At 39.6% G+C, this 22190-nt stretch overlaps 2 protein-coding genes across 6 annotated transcripts in view; one reads left to right on the top strand and one right to left on the bottom strand.

Annotated features, from left to right (window-relative positions):
* Window positions 1-14690, bottom strand: part of LOC118425273 (glycosyltransferase 1 domain-containing protein 1-like) — a 28549-nt gene extending 13859 nt beyond the window's left edge. For 2 of the 3 annotated variants that reach the window (XM_035834069.1, XM_035834071.1), the window contains exons 1-15: window positions 14521-14690; window positions 13414-13553; window positions 12927-13040; window positions 11233-12582; window positions 10806-10914; window positions 10283-10431; window positions 9829-9934; window positions 9572-9623; window positions 9356-9392; window positions 9027-9110; window positions 8657-8758; window positions 8444-8493; window positions 8169-8212; window positions 7746-7866; window positions 7271-7369 (exon numbers count right to left, since the gene is read on the bottom strand). In XM_035834069.1, coding sequence (XP_035689962.1) covers window positions 7271-7369; window positions 7746-7866; window positions 8169-8212; window positions 8444-8493; window positions 8657-8758; window positions 9027-9110; window positions 9356-9392; window positions 9572-9623; window positions 9829-9934; window positions 10283-10431; window positions 10806-10873 — 912 coding nt within the window. In that variant the 5' untranslated portion in view covers window positions 10874-10914; window positions 11233-12582; window positions 12927-13040; window positions 13414-13553; window positions 14521-14690. Of the gene's footprint in view, window positions 1-7270; window positions 7370-7745; window positions 7867-8168; window positions 8213-8443; window positions 8494-8656; window positions 8759-9026; window positions 9111-9355; window positions 9393-9571; window positions 9624-9828; window positions 9935-10282; window positions 10432-10805; window positions 10915-11140; window positions 12583-12926; window positions 13041-13413; window positions 13554-14520 lie in introns of all 3 variants that reach the window. The other variant, XM_035834070.1, reaches the window with a different exon arrangement.
* LOC118425272 (SEC14-like protein 2) lies at window positions 13916-21642 on the top strand. 3 transcript variants are annotated; one of them, XM_035834068.1, is made up of 13 exons: window positions 13916-14313; window positions 16931-17000; window positions 17258-17301; window positions 17471-17533; window positions 17942-18133; window positions 18531-18606; window positions 18738-18757; window positions 18899-18959; window positions 19296-19379; window positions 19910-20016; window positions 20296-20441; window positions 20831-20994; window positions 21182-21642. In XM_035834068.1, exons 1-13 carry the CDS (start codon window positions 14311-14313, stop codon window positions 21340-21342), a joined length of 1191 nt encoding a protein of 396 aa, XP_035689961.1. In that variant the 5' UTR covers window positions 13916-14310; the 3' UTR covers window positions 21343-21642. The 3 variants fall into 3 exon arrangements, with proteins under 3 accessions (XP_035689961.1, XP_035689959.1, XP_035689960.1); XM_035834066.1 differs by lacking the exon at window positions 13916-14313 and adding an exon at window positions 14934-15232; XM_035834067.1 differs by lacking the exon at window positions 13916-14313 and adding an exon at window positions 16487-16562.
* Window positions 21643-22190: the final 548 nt, after the last annotated feature.

Raw genomic sequence — 22190 nt, 5'->3', positions numbered from 1 at the left:
TCATCTTTCAATGTTAAGCCTTAAGGTATTAAAGGATGGGAGAAGAGTCACTTCATGATACTTAAGGATGTATCAGTTCAACTGTGCCAGTGTCTGTTGTGACTATAAGTACCAGTAGACTACATGATTAACCATGATACTGTAGGATGAATATTGGGGTTACGGAGAGGGGACGAGGTCTTTTGGGAGAGAAATAGGAAGTAAGTAGAATTAGATGCAAAAAAAACATTGCCTCTTTTCGAATAGAAAATTCATCCCCCCCCCCCCAAATATATTATCTCAACTTCTGTGTGTGCCTGATGGCCAGTTTGAATTCATAAACTATTAAAAAAATTCATAAACAAGTTTCAACTTCAATGTGCCACATCATCACCTCTGGTTTGTGCATTTATGAAACAAGCAGCGTGATCTGGTTCAGTAAACAACCCTTCACCTACCATCTATATTCTGTGCTGCATCTCTGATAGAGTGCAGCGCCCTAGCAATTTCACATAATGTACATACATTGGTCCAATGGCCCTGTTTCTAAACCATTGATATTTCGTGGTGTGGTACAATTTACGAGGGGTCACGTTCCAGTGTGACCCTTGCATACCCTACCATGCCACCATCATCCAGATAAATTACTGAGCCCAACATCAGTCCTCCCTAATGTAAGAGCCTGCAGTGGTTTAATATAGGAGGTGCTGTGGACATACATTTGTAGTCTGTGTGACACAAACTAAAACTTGCTCCTTTCATGACAGCCTCTTCTCTAAATAGGTCGTGAATATACAGTGGTAGACATTACTTGAGGGAACTTTTTTTTTAATGTACCACCAATGAGATGCCAGTATGGGAGTCACAATGAAAACTCACTCATGCAAAGCAGTAAAAGAGAACTTTTATCAATTTGAAATCATAGAATAAAACCCCATGGCAAGAAATGAACCAAATGTTTTTACCAATTAAAATTTAAATATCATTTGATAATGTTAACATATTAAGAAGGTTTGATTCCCCTGGCTCACGGGTATTTGACATCACCTATTGTTTGAAGAGCTGCAAGATTTGCTACATGTGTACTCAATCAGGCTGTGGACAGTGCCCTGTACTTTCTGTATCTTCAAGCCTGGAAAGTGGGGAGAGGAGGAGAATCATTACATATCATCTGCATATATACTAAATGCATTATTCATTTGACACTAAAACAAGAGGTCACAGAACTCTTACTAGTGAATGGTAATTGCCCAGGAGGCTTCCTAGAAACACCTAGCATTAAATTTTACGACTGCTGTAAAGAAATGATTGCAAACCTTCACCACATTATGTTGAAATTAAAATAGGTTCTAAAAAGAAGATTATTCTTGATGTGTTTTTTTTTTCAACAACTAGAAAATCTTTTGGATGAAAGATGAGTATCAATGTTTCATAAAAGTTGCATTTAATGATGGCATGTTACACATCTAAAATAAAAAGTATTATAGATATATAGTAAATCACAGATAAATTGTAGGAAGCACTTGTCATGAGCTATACAGACAGGGGTATATTTATATGGATTCCTGCATGCAGTTTCTGCAGCTGCACGTAAGAAATTAAACGTGTTCCCCTTCCCAATATTGAGCGTTAGCTGACAAAATGCACGGCATTATGTGCAGGGGTAATAACGCCCCTCCTGGCGATACTCAATTCCACCGACGTACGTCAAGGGATCGGAGGCTACCCTGGGGGGAGGGGTGGGGGTTCAACTGTCGCAGATGATCATTCCCTGCCTGAACTAACCATTACCCATTCTTGCTTCATGAACCCCTAGATGCAGTCAAGTTCATCTATATGTCATACCTATGTATTATTATATTGTCATGGGTGCAGTTACAAGCAAATCTCTCCAGAGGGCTTCACTGCACATTTCAACAAAGAAGAATTGCAGATGAGCTGTATGTCATGTCAATATTCTGGAAATGTCATTTTATACAATACTACAACAGGCAAGATTTTATGGTTATATTATCCACCTGGGTATTCTTTAATATCATACATATTATAGTGCATTCAACATTAGGGTGAGTACTACCCTAGTAATATCCCCTTTAGGATTATGATATATATATAATCATACTAGCATATATTATGACATAAAAAAATTTAATGCATGCTTGAGTTGTCATTTATAACACTTTTGATATTTGAATATGATAGCCTAATGATTAGTTTAATGACATGTTTGTAGACTGAGGTAAAGTTGGCAGATGATGATATCAATTGACAGACCTTTGCCAACCATGGCAGTGCATGAATACCTAATAAAATAAAAGACATAATAGAACATAGAAAATTATTACCTTCACCAAGAAGGTTATGTTTTCGGTTGTGTTGGTGTGTGCATTTGCAGACTGCATATCTAGAGAAGTCGTTTATGGACCTTTATGATATGTGGCATGTCGGTAGGAAAACAAAGGTCAAGTTCAGTGATGGACCTCCTGGTGGCTTTCTTCGGTATAGCAACAGAACTTCCAGTTTTGACATCTAATGTTTGACACATTCTATGGTGACATGATTTTCAAGTGGTTACATACATGCTTTGGAATGAAGGGACTTTGTTGTTATACTTTTTAACAACTGGCACAGAATATCTATAATCTGTTACCATAGGCCTTCATATTATCACATTTATTAGTGTTCAGAGGTACAACCATTATCTGTAAAAAGGCCTGATCATGAAATAGTACAGCCACGGGCACTAGGAATGACCAATTAAGTACCAACTTCATGATATTGTACATTTTGTATATTATATGGTGGTACTTAGTGCAGATAATGCAATGGGCAGTGCAATTATTGTTTATGCATGGTCAGTTCCATTGTATAAAACTCCACAGAGAAACTTCACACTAATAAATAATTTATCGTGCTGGATGTAGGGTATAGGTACTGTGAGCAAGGCGGACCTTGCTGTGAGATACAAAATACATGACATTTTGTAGAAAAGGCAACCTGCCAAAATACACAGTGAATCATAACAGACTTTCCTCACAAAAGGACACTATACTATAACTGACTAAGAGGGAACTATTTTGGCAGCTAGCTACATCTTCAAAAATCCCAAAGCACTATCATAATAGCTTAGTTGTGCCAAACATGCAGTATGATGATTCATAAACACTTTGTTAACAAGCCGGTGTGCTGTGCCAAAGGAAAGTTATACCAGCAACACAGATACAGAAGCCATTTCGGAAGTATCTTTTGACATTTTTGCATACAAAACTTACTGGGTAAAAGATATAAAACACAGTGTTGGACCACGATAAAAGGGAATTTCACATGGATTTCATGAATAGTTCATCAGTGACCCCTAAACCCCTTTGCTACCCTCAGAGATTGCGAACAGTAAAACGGGCCAGGTTGCAGAGCCCATGAAATTGATTTCCTGTCCATCACCCTAAGCTGGTAATGGACAATTCTGAACTCCGAAGCCCTCTGAAAATGGCGCATATATTACAGCCACTGCTCAGATAAAATTACCAGTATGGATGGACCATTCCATTATTGTGGGTAGGGAGAAAAACTTGGCGGTGGGTGTAGGAGGGGTAAAAATGCACTGTTTTGAAGAAATTGTTGTATCATTTAAAGCAAGATGTTATGGTTATCATTTTGTCATGTACATGCTCTGAGAAGCTACAGACAGCCCACCTGGTAACTGTAATTAGTCTGGTATCGTTGTGTGATAACTGTTGACAAGGTGTTATCCTTTGTATTGTTCTTTGATGAACTGAAGATGAAAAGAACAACAAAGCCAATAGCAGGTACATGTTATAATTAGTGTCATGCATAGCTGTAGACAGTGTCTGGATCTGTGTCTGGGTTTTTGGAATAAAGAAAGCCGGGAATTGGGAGTTGGGACAGTTGGACAGAGAGAGCAGAGAGAGGGTCCCGACGAACAGCTCCCGTGCGTGTCTAACGGCATGACTGCGTCCTGTGTGTGCTTTCTTAGTCCTGTAGTTTAAACGTTCCTCGTGCAGCATTCAAAGAACCTGGGGCCACAACATCGCCCCCCTTACATTTGGCGTTGTCGAGGCAGGATGCTGCGTAACCAAGATCTAGAGGGACGCTGCGGGACGGAGACACGCCAGGACCAGGAGCCGTGCCAGGAGATGCGCACGGGAGGGCAGGAAGGCCGCGAGGTGGAGAGGCTATAGCTACCGGCAGGACACAGCAGGCTGACCAGGATAGGGGGAGGTTGCAGGACCGTTGCTGGAGAAGCTAGCTGTGACCTCCAAGGCTCAGCACGTGGCGATAGAGGACGGACGGCAGGACCAGAGACAGGGCAGCCAGGCGGAAAACGTGAGTGTGCCGGTATTGTGTGGACCAGGAGAGAAAGAATGTCATGCGCACTTCACCTGACCGTCTTTGTAAAAGTTTAGCTTTGCTGTTTTTGTAGCTTTGAGTTTAAGGACAAATAGTGCAGAAATCGTTAACCTACAGATGTTGGGAGGTAGTTTAGTTATGATGTAGGTTTGTGTTTGATTTAGGTAGCGCTGTTGAGGATTTTATGTGTGAAGTTTAGGAAAATTCGGTTGATGTCAAGCAAGGAGGTTATGTCAAGTCAGTCTTGCTGTGACAGATATGTATGAGGACTGTGGTGGGAGTTAGATAATATTAATAGAGCCAGGGTTGTTTTGAAGAGATAGATGTATAGAATGGCCTGCTTACGGATGGAGACGTTGTTCTTGCTTATTTGTGAAAGTTGGGATCGATAGAGTTAGTTAATTTTCAGTTTTGTGAGCTAGGCGGATTAAAAGGGGAAGAGAGGAGTATGATAGAACTATTATAAGCGGAGAGGAATGTCTAATTTAGGCAGGGAAGGTGATGTAATCTTCAGGGAAACCCAGACTTCGGGGGTTTGACTCTAATAGGTCATTCAGGGGTTTACATTGCCAACCATTGCCTAGGATAGGTCAAATCATTTTTACGTAGTCTTTATCTGCTGGTATTTGTATGTGTTTTGGTAGTTTTCTTGTATTGTTTTCTCCTGATTGAGTTCTAGAGTTCGCATGTCTGCCATGGAGGTAATTTGACAGTCTTTGGCTGGTAGAATTATTCAGAGTGTTTAGGTAATGAATATTCATGGTGTTTGATTAGCAGGTTGTCACTCTTTCCTTGGACACAATAACTGAGTAAGAATTTTTATTGATGCTTGAATCTTTAGAGAATCTGGTAGGATAGGTCGCTAGGAGCTCTACCGACTGCTGCGGTTGAGCGCTGGGTGCTGACAGACTCCTGGGGTAGGGAAGGTATTGAGCGTGCCTGGTTCAGGGAATAAGGAAACCCAAGCTCCGCCTAGGGTCCCTAGATCTTGTGAGACTTAATTTGCTATGGTTCGAGAAAATGGGATAGCATTTATTCATTAGGACAAAAGTTAGGTGTGCAGGCTTGTGTTTATTTCAGTCAAAGTAGGAGTTGTGACACTCTGATGCAGTTCAAGGCCATTATGTTAGGTCAGTCAATGTATTTTTAACGGTCTTATAGGATGGTCAGGATGTGTGTGCGTGTGTGTTCTGTTCTTTCTCCATGGCTTATCCCTGCATGGGTCACACCGGGCACAAGAGTGTTGGCGAGTTCGTGGTCATGCCACGCGTTAACCATGCCCACCAGACGGTCGCGATCCAGTCAACCCCCTTACGGGAACTCCTGCAGCATGAGCATCGTCGCCGGGGCACCTTCCAATGAAGACCGGTGAATGTGACAGCACATGAGGAGCGACTCGGAGAGGACGTCAGTGGCCGTGCGACGAAGGGACGGAGGGAGGACATCACGACACGGGAGAGGGGAGCGGTACTCGGGGATAGGAGGCCGCGGGCAGCAGAAGACGGCACCCGAGCGAAGCGGGGTCGTGAGCCGAGGGGTGTGCCAAGGATGAGCAGCGGAGATGTTGAGGACACCGAGACTATGGACAGTTGAAAAATCTGTAGACTGACCTGCTCTGTCGTACTGAACTGTATCTGGTTAATCAATTCCACCAACATGTATTGTCTATTTGTGTTTTTTGTTGTTGTTTGTTGTATTCTACTGTGTAACATGATAGAACTGTTACTGTAGTACTCGCCGGGACGGCTCGTGAAAAACTTGGCGGTGGGTGTAGGAGGGGTAAAAATGCACTGTTTTGAAGAAATTGTTGTATCATTTAAAGCAAGATGTTATGGTTATCATTTTGTCATGTACATGCTCTGAGAAGCTACAGACAGCCCACCTGGTAACTGTAATTAGTCTGGTATCGTTGTGTGATAACTGTTGACAAGGTGTTATCCTTTGTATTGTTCTTTGATGAACTGAAGATGAAAAGAACAACAAAGCCAATAGCAGGTACATGTTATAATTAGTGTCATGCATAGCTGTAGACAGTGTCTGGATCTGTGTCTGGGTTTTTGGAATAAAGAAAGCCGGGAATTGGGAGTTGGGACAGTTGGACAGAGAGAGCAGAGAGAGGGTCCCGACGAACAGCTCCCGTGCGTGTCTAACGGCATGACTGCGTCCTGTGTGTGCTTTCTTAGTCCTGTAGTTTAAACGTTCCTCGTGCAGCATTCAAAGAACCTGGGGCCACAACATCGGCCCCCTTACATGTGGTCAAATCGTTGATATATACAAATAAACAACTTTTTTTAAATGCAAATCAACAATGTGTATAGAAATGATAATAACTGTGTTTTCACATTTCCCACCATACACAAAAGTACAATTTCCCCCTTTGCTGATTGAATATGACGTTTACATAATGCTGTAATTTCAGAACCTTCACTAATGTGATTGGATTTAAGTCCACACATCTGTCAACACATGTCTCTATGAATTATAAACCTAAATAGAAGTGAACACTTAATACAATGTTTGAAAGGAAATGGACACAGTTTAGTCAATACATGCAGTCAAACTTAAAACTTATCAGTCAAATGACTCAATTAAATATGATATGTCAATGAAATCTGACAGTGATGTTACACCATAATGATTATATATATTGTACAAACAAATTTTGAAATAGATGCTGTATTAAATGGAAAGTACAATTATATATATATATATATATATATATATATATATATATATATATATATATACCTCCTGCAGAAATGGTATCAGTTGGTAGGTGGCAGCCATGTACATGTGTATGCATTTAAAACATGTTTCAAAGTGTTCCTGTATGCTTTAGCATCATATTCAGGCCACGAGAAAAGCATCCTAAAACTGAATCATAGTGCTAAGTTCAGTCTTTATTTTCATCTATATCACTTACCTCAGGGCTGTTGAACAGCAGTCCTGTCTCCTTGTGTGTGATGATAGCAGCATTGCCAGCAATGTCCCTGGCTAGAACAGGCACTCCCAAACACATAGCCTAGTCAAGACATACATGGAAGGAACTTTTATACTGCAAAACTATCTGATAACAGGAAGGTTAGACATCTAGGTAATAAGATACACCAATTGCATGCAGTTACTCAAGCAACTTGATATGACTTTGGAAATGGTCATACTTATATGTATTAGGTTACCAGCATCCACAACCTTTCAGCAGGTAGTGGATGCAACATAAAATGTCAGACCATTTCCAAAATCACATCCAATTGCTTGAGTACCTGCTATTTGGCATATCTCAGAATTTCTTCACACCTTGAGACTAGAAATATACTAGAGTGTTGATTACCAATGAGAGCATGACACACTGCATGATTTGATACAATATCAGAAAGAAAGCTTGGAGTAACATTCACCTCCAAGATGGCTCCTGACATCCCTTCACTAACGGAGGAGTTGACCACAGCACAAGAGAGCAGCATGAGTGTGTGCAGTTCAGCCTGGGGGAGGGGGGGCAGCAGTAGGATGCCTACACACCTGGAAGGGGGAGGGGGGCACAAATTACATAAAAACTTGTGGAAATGTCACGTAAATATAGAAACTTTCATAGTGGGTTTTATATTCATGGTTTTTGCAGAGGCCCCTTCACTGTGAACTCAAAAGCACTGCAGACATTTTTCCATTACAGTATGTGACTACAGGCAGTATTTGGTGCTACTGCGAACTCCAAACCACTACAACATTTAATCTCTGCAAACTTAACATGCATTTACTATATTTTCTGTTTTTGTAACTATAGATTGCAACAAAAAATTAAGTCTCAGTATAAAAACAGGTACCTGTAGATTTCATCTTTTACTTTTCTTGCATAGTCACAATTCATCTGAAACAAACAAAACAAAACAGAATAGAATAATCATTTTCCATTTGTAGGGACGTTAAAGCGTGTTTGAGGAAAGCCAACACTTATCAATAAGAATAGAGGTTTATACATGTATTCCTATGCAATGGCTCAAACCGACCTGTTTCTTAATGCAGCTTGTGCTTATGAAATCAAACTGTCTCTAAGTAACAGAACTATTATGGTAAATTGCATGAAAAGGAAGTTTCTTACCTCTGGTCCTACAACAATAAGAAGTACCCTGCTGTCATATCTGTGCCATTCTGTAGTACAAAAGAAATCCATCTTAAGTTTGCATGGTAAAATGAATCTAGTCCATGTTTTGTATAGAAGATGGTCAATAGCTTTTGAAACGATGTACCTATAATTACACTACAGTAAAGTGTTAATTGAAGTGAAGAAATTCATCACTGTCTAGTATCTTACCAGAAAATACTTGCAGCAGGTGTATTGGATCCTTCACTGGTCTTAGTCCACATACAAGTAGGAAAACTTTTGTGGAGTCATTTAAATCTTCTGTACAACCACCTGTAAATGTCACCACAAGAACATTTTATCAACAATAAACTTCAGCTTAAGCAAAACAATGTAGTTACCATGTTTATCTGATTCTTCCAAAACAACATACACAAACAAAATACACAATGTAGCTATGTTGCATGCAGTTGTGATAGCAAAATTACAGCAAGAGCTTGCAGGTACAGCAGACAAGAAGATGGCCCTGGCCAAAATATACCTAGTGGGTATATTCTGGCCGGAGGTATATGCCTGGCTGCTACACCTGCACTGTACTTACATGAACATGAACCAAACTCTGCAGCTCTGTAAGCAGTTAAGATATCCCTGAGGTGAGACGGTGAGGAAGCATATGTACAAACACCTGACAAAAGGTGAAAACAGGAGGGTGTAAACAAAACATGCATTGTCAAACAAAGTAGTAAATATACAATGTAAGGCTTCTAACCCCCAAAGCAAGGCATTTTCACCCTAAAATATGATATCTGCCTGAAGGTCAGGACATTGGCACTGGCTTTCCAACAGCTATATGTTTTAAAACTTTAAACAGAAATATACAAATGTATTTAGCTTTGTTGGTTATTCAGTAGACTGAAGTTAAACACACACCTTGAGGCTGAATGTGGATCTTGTCAACAATATCGGGCTGAAAAGTTAAACCACATGTGTACATTGTCAGGTTCAGTTTTTTTTTAGTCTTTTACTGTATCTTAGCACCTGATATGCACATGCATGGTGTGTAGAGTGCAATTATTGGGCAATGAGATACAGCATTTGTATTGAAAAGGTTTCCAGGTATAAGATCATCTAATCACCTATACTTACCCAGAGGTTTATGGCTTGTTGTTTCATCTCCTTTGAGAAACAGACCAGAAATCTGAATGTGAAAACACAAGATTTGATAGAGAAATAAATGGCAGAAAGTTAGGACTTCTTAGTTTTACTAAAATTTACCTTCTGGTCCATTTTCTTCTACTGAATGCAAAATTTGACAAGTATACAGCACACATTCTATTCCCTTTCTTTGCTTCTCATTCAAACATTTTTGGGAGAAAACATCAATCAGACAGTGATGTCCTTACCTGGCGTTGTTGACAGTAGCTGTCATGAGCTCCATACGTTCTGGTATTACTGTGCTTTCATTCAGGTCAGTCCCTCCAAACACTAGGCCAAATGGCACTGGGCAGTCTGTCAACAAACATATATCCAAAGTATTGCTATCGGATGGCTAGCAAAAATATACCAGCAACAGGATATGTACACAAGGTGATAAGAATCTCACATGACATGTTTTTATACATGTACTGTCATACAGGTATACACCATTTATGCTGTACTTGCCCCTTTGAGAAGTGTATTACCAGTTGAACTAACACTACATTGTTACCTCTTAATACTCTTGATGAGGATGAAGTACATTTAACATATGGTACTCATACAGACACTTTACCAGATACATTTATATCTAATTACAGAATGTATAACATTATTGCTAGTATAAACTTAAAGTATTCTAATTTGCATTTTCCTGCTCACCCCTGAGTAGATGCCCAGTCCTGTAGGCATTGATTCCCATAATGCACCTGATGTCATTGTTGCTGAGGAATTCCCAGAGTTCCTTGCAGCTATCAAAGTCACTGACACACTTTCTGATACTTCTGTGCCCACCACTTTCTAAAAATGTCCTGAAGTAAGGAAAACAACCATGTCAAAAAAAATCTTCTGAAATTGCATTTGATTCTCCTGTTATTAAGTTAAATTCAGCACTAACACTCTCAAACTATTTCCTCAAAATTACTAATACAGCCCATTTGAAACATGGATATGCAAGAGTAGGAAGACCATGTAAAATTCATCTATATCAGCTTTGTGAAGATACTTGCTCCCTGTGGAAGATCTGCCCAGGGGTATGGGTGGAATGGAGGGAGGGAGAAAGTCATGTATCCATGGAAGCAGCATGACATGATTGACCCAATGTCACAAAATAAGTTGTCATCAAAAGTTAAACAATAATAAACATGAAAGACAGGAATACTGTGATCAGTGTGATGTATGTTACCTTATCCTCTCAGCTGTTACCAGGTTCCCTGAACATGGGAAGCAGTAGGCCAGGAGGAGTGTTGTCATGGCGGATTCTTACATATCTGGTAATTCTGGTTTTCATCAGCCTAAAAGTACAAAAGATTAAAAAAAGGAATGTTAAGCTCATGAAGATTCTCTAGTACCCCCGGAATGTCAAAAGCAGTGAATGGGTCACTGTTGCTTGATTAATTTATCCACAATTGACTTGTTGTTTGTTCTCTTGGCCATGCATGCATGCTGCACACAGATGTCAAGTCACATATGCGCACAACAAACTCCGCAAAGACGATTCAAGAACAATCAAGAACCTACCATAGCTTTACTACCTCCTAAGCTTTCCTTGTGTGCTAGAATCAAGCCTTCAAAGACCTACAGCCGCATGCAGATTGGAAATAAAAACTTACCAGAAAGTTTTCGTCTAAAATCCGCCATGTTGTCATTTGTGCACTTTGACCTATAGCGGACGAGTTCACTTCATGTGGAGGGGGTGAAACTATTGTTGGAATCTTTTTTTTAACATGGCACATATGATACTTTCTGGTGGGAGTAACGTTCATGGAGCAATCCATATATATAGTACCATTTTAGTAAGATTTCCTAATAGGTCCTTATCTCCCTGGGACTGTGAAAAATGATCAATGGATTTGTCTGTCCTTGGTACTGAAATCAGCTTCCACCAGCAAAATGTCTGCTCACTAGTTTGTATTGATTCTTTTCATCAGGCTGGGGTTTTGTTTTCCTTGCGAGAATTAGCCTGGACATATTATATTCTAATGATTATATATGTGACATTGATGAAGTGTCTTCTTCATTGTTATGAGAAATGTTCTTATCCTGTATGAGTATTACATTACAAATTCTCTCCATACTTTTTCTTGCAACAAATGATGCTTCTGTGTCTTAACAAATCTATTGACCAAGGTAATACAGTATTACATGCATCCTCCATAGTAACCCCTAGTTCAATCTTTTCGCTTGCTAACTACGGGAGCGAAAAGCCAGGGGTTACTACGAAGGATGTTTATGTTAAATACAGACCATTTTAATTGTGATAAAACTTGACACACAATATGGAATGCTTTTGCCCCTTCCCAAAAAGTTCACACAGGAAGAAAGGAAACACAACAACACACCATAACTTGCAAACCTAACATGAGTTATTTGTATTTCCACATGACAAAATACAAGTTTGTTCATTCAGTATAAAATCCAAGTACGGACAAAAATACTAGTATGGCAGCTTGACACAAAGTTCATTACTATAACATGACAGTGTGTATAAAATGTGGAATGCTCCTGGACATGAGAAAAACAGCACTTGTAATTGAAAATAATCATGCATGTTGTAACAAAATAATGTTTTATGACCTTGATTGACTTCATGTTAGTTCTACATTTAACATTGAATTAGGAAATCATCTGACACTACATGACATGATCTTGCTGAATGCTACAAATGTTATCAAGAGGAAATCTACACAAATTTTTCCCTTGGTCAGAACACAACTGGTTACAAAATACATGAATTTAGAAAACTTGAACTTGTTAGCATACATGTATCTTTTTTACTAGCTCTACGTGGTTAAATCTACACTATGGGTACAAAACAGGGTAAAGAAGAGTCGTTCCAGCACAAGGACAGAGTACGGGTGAGCCAGGTTTGGTGGGCTGGTCATCAGGGAGAGGCCAGGAGGAACCTTTCTGCTGCTCCCGTCATCAGCGCTCCATCAGACATGGGTCACGGGCAGTCTGTCCTGTCATGTGTATTGCGGAAGAACCATACGATAATCATATAAACTGGGGCTGATCAGTATGAAACATATGGTTTCATACCATGTCTACGTATAATAATGAAGAGATACAGCTCTCCAAACTGCTACAGTAGCAGAATTCCTGTCTAGTAGAGGTATTTTTGTGGTCAATGAGTTTCCTGAGTGATTAAAAAGTCAGCATTTCATCAGAACTTAATAAACATTGTGTCATTTCTATTTTTCAAAAATATAGACTTAAAAGCTTACAACATATTTTGATCTATCTAACACATTACATCATACATAGAGTAACTGGATTCTTTGTAAGAAATCATTATCTATCATACCTGACTTTTCTAGCTTTTACAGGTCCTTGTTAATGGCCTCCACCACCACACTAGGTTCAGGGAACTTCAGCTTGCGGGGTGGACCCTTCTTTATCCCTGTCCACACTAACATCTCTGCAAGCAAACAAGAGTTAGTCAACAATGTCAATAACATACTTTTGACAAATATTTAAACAACATACACAAAATAAAATTCAATTAGCTTGGGGAAGCTTTCGAGACAAACTCTATCTCTTTGTCAACCCGGAAATTTCATCTTGGAGTTTCTCTGTCACGAGACGGTTGATGGAAATTGTCATCATGACAAGACAATTAAGACAAGATGTCTAATAACAGCAAACACAGTTAGAATAATGGTAATCAGTACTTCAAAAGGTCTTGATGCAAAACCATCATTATAAAAAAATTGACACAATGAGGGGGTATAACGTTATATTTCTCAATCAGAAGAAGGTTTCATTGTACAGACACTAGTAGTAGTACTCACCCTTCCCATCATCCTTTATAACTGTACACTCGAAGCTTTTACTGCGTCCCACTGCGGTCTCCACAACGACAGAAGGGAACTCTGCTCGCAACACCTCGGCCAGCTGGTCGGCATTGCGCTTGTACACGCGTCAGCTCTTGCTGTCAGGGCAGAATCAAAAGTTGATTTAAATACGATCTCATCATTTCATATCTACAGTCATCTTCACTAGCCTGGGTATCTTCCAGACAGCAGTTCGCTTCAACGTTAATTATGCACAATACATAACGTTAACGTTACCCTTCTCACTCCAACTTTTGTTATACACTATAGACAGTCCCTTCCCTGCTATTCCGTCTGGGAGCTTTGATATTTTTAATGACTAGACATCTGGAATCATCCAAATTTTGGGCGAGGGTGTTGATTTAATGTCCCCACACAAGTGAATTAGGGAATGGGTTCAAGTGCGTTACTCTAAACAAGCCTCTGTCCACTTGCGGGAGCTGGGCCTGTTGTCTTAAACTGTAAATAAACGAGTGCTCTTACCTCTAGAACCATTCCTTAATCCACTCATTAATTATTATAACTGACGTCATCATCAGAAGGTTTGAATGTACAGTTTCCCAGACGGGTAGCAGAGGCGAACACATGATTGAGCTACATCTTCACAACAGCAAAACACGAACTTCAAGGAGATACTGTCAAAACAATCCACAATATTCACTCCATGATTTATGGTTGATGCGCATTTGTCTTTGTGAATATGATTTCATGCATTACAAAGACTGCATTCAGCACACCTGAAGTGCTAAAAAATGTGGTATGACTTTGCATAACGGGTTAGCTGAACAAAATGTAGGTCACTCTTGACATGGTAGGGACGACCCAGCATGCATGTAACGTTGTGCTTGGCCATCCATGGTGAGGGACAGATTTTTTTCCATGACAACAGGAACATTCGCAAGTTTCCCCAAGTTGTTCTTCCTATGCTGTATGTGTATTTACTGTATCGAATATCAAACTCTATTGAACAACAATGGTTTGTTTTTACGGGGCGGGGGACCCGGAGACCTCGACAATTGATCTGTCCCTGATGAAGTTTACAATGGGACTTTTCTCCTTACTTACCAGTGCTCGATTTTCACTCGGAAAGACACTTTTCCCTTGGATTTAAGCTTCTTCACTGCCGGGGCAGCTGCAGAGGGTTCTGACACAGGTTCATGTCCAGTGTCGGTGTCTTCCTTCGCGGCTGCTGCCTCTTCTTTAGCAGAATCCGCGGCTCTCTTCTTTCCACGAGGAGCCATGTTTTCCTTTTATCCACCGCACGTGCAATCCGTGGATCAAAAGCGCCCCCTATAAGATAGTGGCTATAACTGCAGCAGACATTGTCTGAAAATATTGCTGCAGTTTAGACAAAAATCGCTAGTCGTCACTGCTAGACCGCTCGAAGAAAATAGTCCTCGCTGTTGAAGCATTAATAACGCAGAGTAATTACAATAAATGGCTATTAAAAAAGGCCAGATATGAACACCTGTTCTAGTTTGACTAAAGTCAACACTCTTGCAGTCTTGCCAAAGTCTTGTGACACATTTTATCTAAGTAAACGCCCCATTCCCGTAGTGGTTCCTTCCAAAACATATTGAACCCGGAAGTGGCGGCTACTTGTTGTGATCCGTCCAGCTGTCTAAAGTTCACCCCTACCTAGGACCTTTGTGCAGATTGTCGCCCTTTGGAGAACATAGAGACATAGCTAATTTGACAGTCAGGAAGTGTGTAAAGACGTCAATCCTTCCGAAAGGAAAACACAATGAGTGCGGAAGAAGAAACTATATTGAAGGAGGTAACTATATTATGGGGGGCCCCAAGCCCTTTTCCGTAGAGCGTAATCGGCGGTTTGAATTCTACGTACTCCGTTGTGGGACCGCCCGAATTCAACGTAAAGCGTAATCGGTGCATTTTGCGTCGAGCGATATTGGCCCCTTTAATTTAACGTATTGCGTAGAAGCTGACCGGATTTTACCGTAAAACGCAATTCATATTAATTGTTCGTAATTAAATTAAGCGTAATTAGAATTTCATTAAACTTAACGAGTCTACTAGCAAACTTTACTGGCGAAAATGCAGGAAATTGCGTTTCAAAGGGTCCAGATTTCAAAATTTCGCCGGACCTTCCTTGCGATGGCTCACCCCTTCGGCAATGTTGCGGGACTGTCGCCTCCCAACTAGTAGACATTTCTTTACCGTTCAACTTAGCTTAGTTAACAAGCAAAATATGCCTCTTAAATGCAGGAAACGGCATTCCAGAGGGTCAAAATTTCAAATTTTTCTTTGGACGGTCCTTGGCCTTGCGACGGCTTGGGCTTCCAGCACTCACGACTCTCCAGCGCTCGTTGCCCTCAAAAACTTTTCTCTGACAGAAATGTCATTATATTGAGCATATAGTCTGCAAGCAAAATTTGTCCCCCAAAATGCAGGAAATGGTGTTTCAGGGGGTACAAATTTTGAAATTTTCCTGGACGGACCTTGCGACAGTTCGTGATTTCAGCACTCGAAATCTGAAAATGATGTTTGGGGGCGTTGCCCCCAATAGCTTAAAGCTTAAACCATGTGAATTTCTAACTGAAATGCCATTCAACTTAGCTTAGTCTGTGGGCAAAATTTGCCCTTCAAAATGCAGAAAATAGCGTTTCAGAGGGTCAAGATTTCACAATATTCCCGGGGGAGCATGCCCCCGGATGCCCCTAGGATTGTCTCGCTCCCACTCTCCGTGCTTAAAATTACGTCACGTAAGAAATTTGCTATCGCCGGCTCTGGCCAGCAAGACGGGCGCTTTTATATCGTCTATATAAAGCAAAGTTTGAATTTTGTTGATGGAATTATAAGTTCAAGTTGTTAGATCTTCTCTTCTCGTGTTCTGCCGTCGGCTGAGTTCAGCCAAAAGACGATTAAGATTTACATAATACATTTGGAAACTTCATAATTTAACGTAGAGCGTAATGAAGCGTCAGTAATTAAGTGTATTACGTAGCCGGCCTTCCCGAATTTAGCGTAGAGCGTTGTCGGTCCCCCCCCCCCCCCTTGGGGGCCTGCTATTATAACGTTTAGTTGATTAGCCAGAACACGAGGGTCAAACAAACAAGAAGATGACAGGCTGTTGCAGGCTGAACAAAGTACGATATTCAAACAGGAGACTGGCTTTCCTTCGTGTAATATAAAAGGATGCTGAGGAATACAATATCGTGTATTTCTTACCATGCAAAAGGAAAATATTTATTCATAATTGATGGAGTCAAAAGGACTAAATGGATATCGCTGTATGGATATTGCTCCAGATCACGTGGATCATGTACTCATGGAATAGGTTTCAAAATCCTGAGCTGTCTCAAATGACTTATTTTAACATATGTACTTTTCAGTCTATATAACCGTTAGTAAGTCTGAAATTGACATCCAATATTTCAGAGCACTAATCTGCAACAAGTCTCAATACTGTGAATTCTACTCATTTCACGTTTTCACCCATTCCCAACACACACAGTTCCGTGAGAGACTACAGGATCTTGTGCGGCCCCACATGGATGACCAGTACCTCAGCAGGTGGCTGAGAGGTCAGGCTATGAAGCTCAAGTTCCTGAATGAGATATTTTCCCAATCATTCACTTTGTTCATGTTCTGTTGTTTATTTGTTTTGTTTGTTTGTTTGTTTTATTGACAACAATTAAGTTTGGTCTGTGCCTTGGCTAATATTTGTGTCTTTGCAACTAGCCTACAGAATATATAGTATTAGCTTCAGATTTACATCAATGGAGTTACCGCAAACATTATGCATCTTTTGCTGACATGTCATCTGTATCTGCCATAACAGCAAGAAGGTATAAGATTGACAAGGCAGAGCAGATGTACAGAGATGTGAGTATCATGTCGTTAAAGCATATCTACATTATTTCTGTAGTCAAACAGGATACATAGAATAAACATTGATGCTTCTTTGCATCAAGATAAGCTTATTTGATTTTAGTTTTTCTTTTTTTCCCTTTGTGCTTAATCTCTTGCTGAAATGTTCTCTGTTCCTTTCCAGCATCTTACCTATAGGAAGAAGATGGATGTTGACAATCTTAAAAAGAACTTTAAGATGCCAGAGGTAATGTTACCTGTTGAACTCTTGTGTGAAGAAGTATGAGAAACCAGGCAGCACAATACTTTTTTGAAAGCTCAGATACTTTACTTAGCATTTCACTTTTTCCACCAAAAAGATTAAGTACAATTTCTATGGCACAAAATGACTCATCCTTCTATGGGTCTATAATTACTACTAACATTCCTTTTAAAGTTCTAATGATTCCGTTTACCTTTTATTGATATCAATTTGTCCTAAAAGATTCCAGTCAAGTGTTTTTGTGTTTACTTGTTTCACCTTTTGTTATTGGTATGTGTGTTAACTTTAAATATGCTACATTCTCTTTATTATCATTGAGGAATAATTGATCCCTATTGTAATGGATATGAAGTTTTCCACAGTTATCATTGACATATTCTCCCCTCCTGTAAGGTCCTGGATAAGTTTTTCCCAGCTGGAGGTTTCTGTGGTGAGGACAGGGAGGGAGGCCTGGTGTTTTATCAGGTGTTTGGGCGTCTGGACGTTCCGGGCATGATGAGATCTGTCAAGATCCTGGACGTGATCAAGTTCCAGATCTGTATGCTTGAGATGGTTGAGGACACGTTAACCGGACATGCAGCAAAGGTAAAGGGAACAATTCTACAAGAGGCTTCTGAACTTATAAACCTCTAAAGATAGTCCTAATGTTCATAATTAAGCTATTGCTTTTCATTCTGGAAAGGTTAAACTGCAATTTCCAACACAAAATTTTTTTGCTGAACAGCTCCAGTCTTTGTCAAGAAATGAACAATCTACTGCTTCTGTGATGTGATGTCTTTGTCAAGAAATGAACAATCTACTGCTTCTGTTATGTAGTTAGCACATGTGACTCAGTGAGCATAATAGCTTTTCATACTAGCTTCCAGAAGAACATGACTGTATGGTACTGAATTTGAGTTATCAGTTTTAAAACTGCATAAGCCCTAAGCACCATTTGTTTTTGTACATTTGTGATTATCATATTTTATCTCTATTTTTTTAGACTGGCAAACAGACATTTGGGATGACTGTGGTGTACGACTTGTACAACTTCGGCATGCAGCATCTCTCTAAGCCAGGTACATACCAGCTACATACCGTCAACAGATAACAATGTTTTTATTGCATGTTTGCTTGTTAGTTGGCTTTTGTGATGTTTGAAATTAGTGATCTTAAAACAAAATTCATGAAAGTTGTTTTATTGTTTCAGTTGCTGAGGCTTTTGTTCAGGTCAGTTCCCATAAAAGAACATAGTGATTACTCAGTCTTGTAATTTGCTTACACTATCAACAATATGTTTCTTTATTCATTCATATATTCTATATCATGCAAACTTTATTTACCAATGTTTCCTTTTTTATCTATGTAAAGTTTCTGAAGATGTTCGAGGCCAACTATCCAGAAATACTGAAAAAGGTTATTGTGGTGGAAGGTTTGTATCAAAATATGTCTTTTTTTGTTAGAGCTGCTTCAACATGATAACTACAGTAATGTCTTCTACATATAATGTAGAAACAACAGTAAGTCATAATTACAGTACATGAGGTAACATTGTTTTGTAAATGTTGGAGTGTTCCTGACCAATAATGAAGATGTTCAATCCTAGATATCTATCATGATTCCATAATTAGATACCTAAATGTAAACTGGAAAGCTAAATACTGACACTGTATGTGCAAGTAGAAATATGTTTTGAAATACAGTGAAAATATGTTTTAAATCAAAAGTTAAAGATATTCACTGATATATTTTTCCCTTCAACATACAGCACCCTCTGTCTTCCCTATTGCCTTCTCTATTGTGAAACCCTTCCTGAGTGAAGATACAAGAAACAAAGTGTTTGTTTGTGGCAGTAAGTACTAGCTATATGTTACTCAATCTTGAGACTTGAGTACAAATTCAGTACTAAGGACAGTGACATGCTAGTTAGTGTAAATACAGTTTCAGTACCAAGGACAAGGATATGATAGTTATTGTGAATGTAGTTTCAGTGCAAATACAGTTTCAGCACTAAGGACAGGGACATGCTGGTTAGTGTGAATACAGTTTCAGTTCCAAGGACAAGGACATGACTTTTGAATCTGATTCATTTCATGCTTTTGCCATTGGGGTGGATAAGAAAACAAACATGTCATTCATGTTAATTCATTGTGTATTAACCAAGAATGTCAGCAATCCAGAGCAAAACCACGCAATTCACAAAAATGCATGCCAAAATGTATCATTGCACTGTGTATACATACCACTAGTACATTGTGTTTTTAGTACATTTAGTATATTTTTTAGTTTTATTGAAGGTCAAACATTACTGAATATAACCCACACAATTTTTATGATCCACGTTTTTGAATGTAGTTTCACAGATTCTTTTTTTTGGCACAGGTAACTGGAAGGAGGTGCTTGCACAACACATCGCACCTGATCAGATCCCTGTGCACTATGGAGGTACTATGACTGACCCGGATGGGGACGTCATGTGTAAGTCAAAGGTACAGTCTATAGTTTCTCAGTCCCATACTTAGAACATGAACATTTGTGTCTTCCTCATTCTAAATGCCTGTCTGGCAAGTGGCTTTCCAGCTGAACAGCTCAACATCCTGCTTCTGATATGGATTCATTTTTTAGAGCAAGGAGAATGGGGTTCTGCCACTTACAGCACAAGTGCTGAGGGGACAAGGCTCAGTGAAGCCTAAATATCACATCCTAATGCTGAATACATTGTCTACTGTATTTTCTAAGGACTCAAGTTGTTTTGTTGTTTCATATAGATCAGGTATGGAGGGGTGGTTCCGGAGTCGTACTACTCCCAGGGTATACCCGCCGAGATCCTGGAACAGATGACATCAGCAGACGTGGAGCCTGGGACATCACTGGGACTGGAGGTGGATGTGAGGACCCCTGGTGCCGTCCTTAGGTACTGCAGGAAATATATTGATGTGTAGCAGGACAGGAAAACTGTAGAGCATATCTTATCATGGACAACATTGTATTTCCTGTATGAAGGGATATTGCAACTCTCTGATTCACAGCAAAACAGTAAAAACCTTTCTTGTTTCTGTAACTGCCACCTTCAAAGAAAATTATGTGTAGGTGCTCCTTGGTCATCTAATGGGATTAGCCATATCATGCTAATTATGAATAAATTAAGCTTCTCAACCATAACTGTTGATGAAATCTTATACGTTTTTTAGTCTTCAAAGCTGTCAGTTTTACAAAAACATTTGGTATCTTTCTTGCTCAGGTGCTCTAAATAGAGAAGAACTCTAAACAAACGGTGTCAGTACTCTAAAACTTTTTTTCCAGGTGGTTGTTCAAGACAGAGGACTGTGATATTGGCTTTGGTGTGTACAAGCAAAAGGGCAGCAGCAAGAGATACCAGGACATGGAGGAAGTCGTGCCATGTTCCAAACACAACAGTCACCTCATACTGACGGATGGGGAACTGTTGTGTGAGGAGGCAGGGAAATGTAAGGTTTACTTTTAACTTGTTTGTTTCTCTGTTTTCAAAGCTTAACTGCAAGTCAAAGTATATTATGCTATTGCATTTTTGTATGTTTCAAAATCAGATGAAGTTGATTTTATGGGTGTAATATTACATAATTCAATGTAGTAACGTTAACTGTATACTACATCTTTAATTTCTGACTCCCACAGATGTTGTTCGATTCGACAATTCCTACAGCTGGGTGCGGAGTAAGACGCTCCGTTACAGTGTAGAGGTGCTCGAACCTGCCGACGAATCTCTCACAGGGGTCAAGGGTGATGTGTCACAGTTCATGGATGTAGAAAAAGGGCAGGAGTCGAGCCAGGACTGAGGTCACAAAGGTCAAAGCTGTCATCTCCAAGTAGATGTAAAAAGGCAATATCTTAACATTTCTTGCAGAGGGCCTTTTGGTTCCATGGGACTGGGAGCTTGAGAAATGTTACAATTTTGCCTTGTACATCTGCTTGGACATGGACAATGATGTGGAAATCTTCTGACTTTGTAGAAGTAAAAAATCTGTCATGGCATCTACAAAACAAAGTTGGAATAGTCAATGTAACAAATTATGCCTGAACAGATAAGTCATTTATTATAAACTGTGACCAAAGACATTTTCCATATATCAAAGAAATAAGAAGCCTGTGGAAAGAGAAATTACTTATCATTGTAAAAAGTGAGGATTGCTTCACATCGAAAAAGTGAGGAATACTGTCTTGTTCTTGCCTGTTGACCTTACCTTTTGACCAGTGTGGTGTGATACTATATGTCAGTCAACTAGCCTCAGGAATTAACGAAATAATGTTATATAAGAGCAAACAGCAAATTGGAAATTAATTAAGGCTTAGCTTTTTTTAAACATTTGAGGCCATTTCAAGAACAAATAACAAGACTAGTTTACGAGTGGAGTGTTTTTAAATATCATACTAACTAGTCTTTCAGATGTGGGTCACTCCATGATTTCTGTTGTTTTCAGACAATTTCTGAGTCAAAGTGGTTACTCAGTTATGAAATCATAACACATCAAACACCTCATCCACTTCTTATCAAAATAAGACAAGGGAGCTGTTCCTCACATTCAGTTTTTAGGTTTGTCAAGTAGCAAATTTCAGCAAGAGATACGATCAGGGTTGTGGGAACATTAACATTACTGTGTTAATAAAAGACAGGAATACAACGCTG

This window comes from Branchiostoma floridae, chromosome 11 (genome assembly GCF_000003815.2).
Source record: "Branchiostoma floridae strain S238N-H82 chromosome 11, Bfl_VNyyK, whole genome shotgun sequence".
NCBI classification, from domain to species: Eukaryota; Metazoa; Chordata; class Leptocardii; order Amphioxiformes; family Branchiostomatidae; genus Branchiostoma; species Branchiostoma floridae.
Note: the sequence above shows the minus strand (reverse complement) of the source record. Positions and strands in the feature narration are given on the sequence as shown.

Excerpts from the sequence above, each read along its gene's own strand:
- LOC118425272 (XM_035834066.1), top strand. The coding sequence starts at position 15,200 with ATGAGTGCGGAAGAAGAAACTATATTGAAGGAG. Across the intron at positions 17,534-17,941 it reads AGAACTTTAAGATGCCAGAG|GTCCTGGATAAGTTTTTCCC; the intron begins GTAATGTTACCT and ends CCCTCCTGTAAG. Across the intron at positions 18,758-18,898 it reads TTGCTGAGGCTTTTGTTCAG|TTTCTGAAGATGTTCGAGGC; the intron begins GTCAGTTCCCAT and ends ATCTATGTAAAG.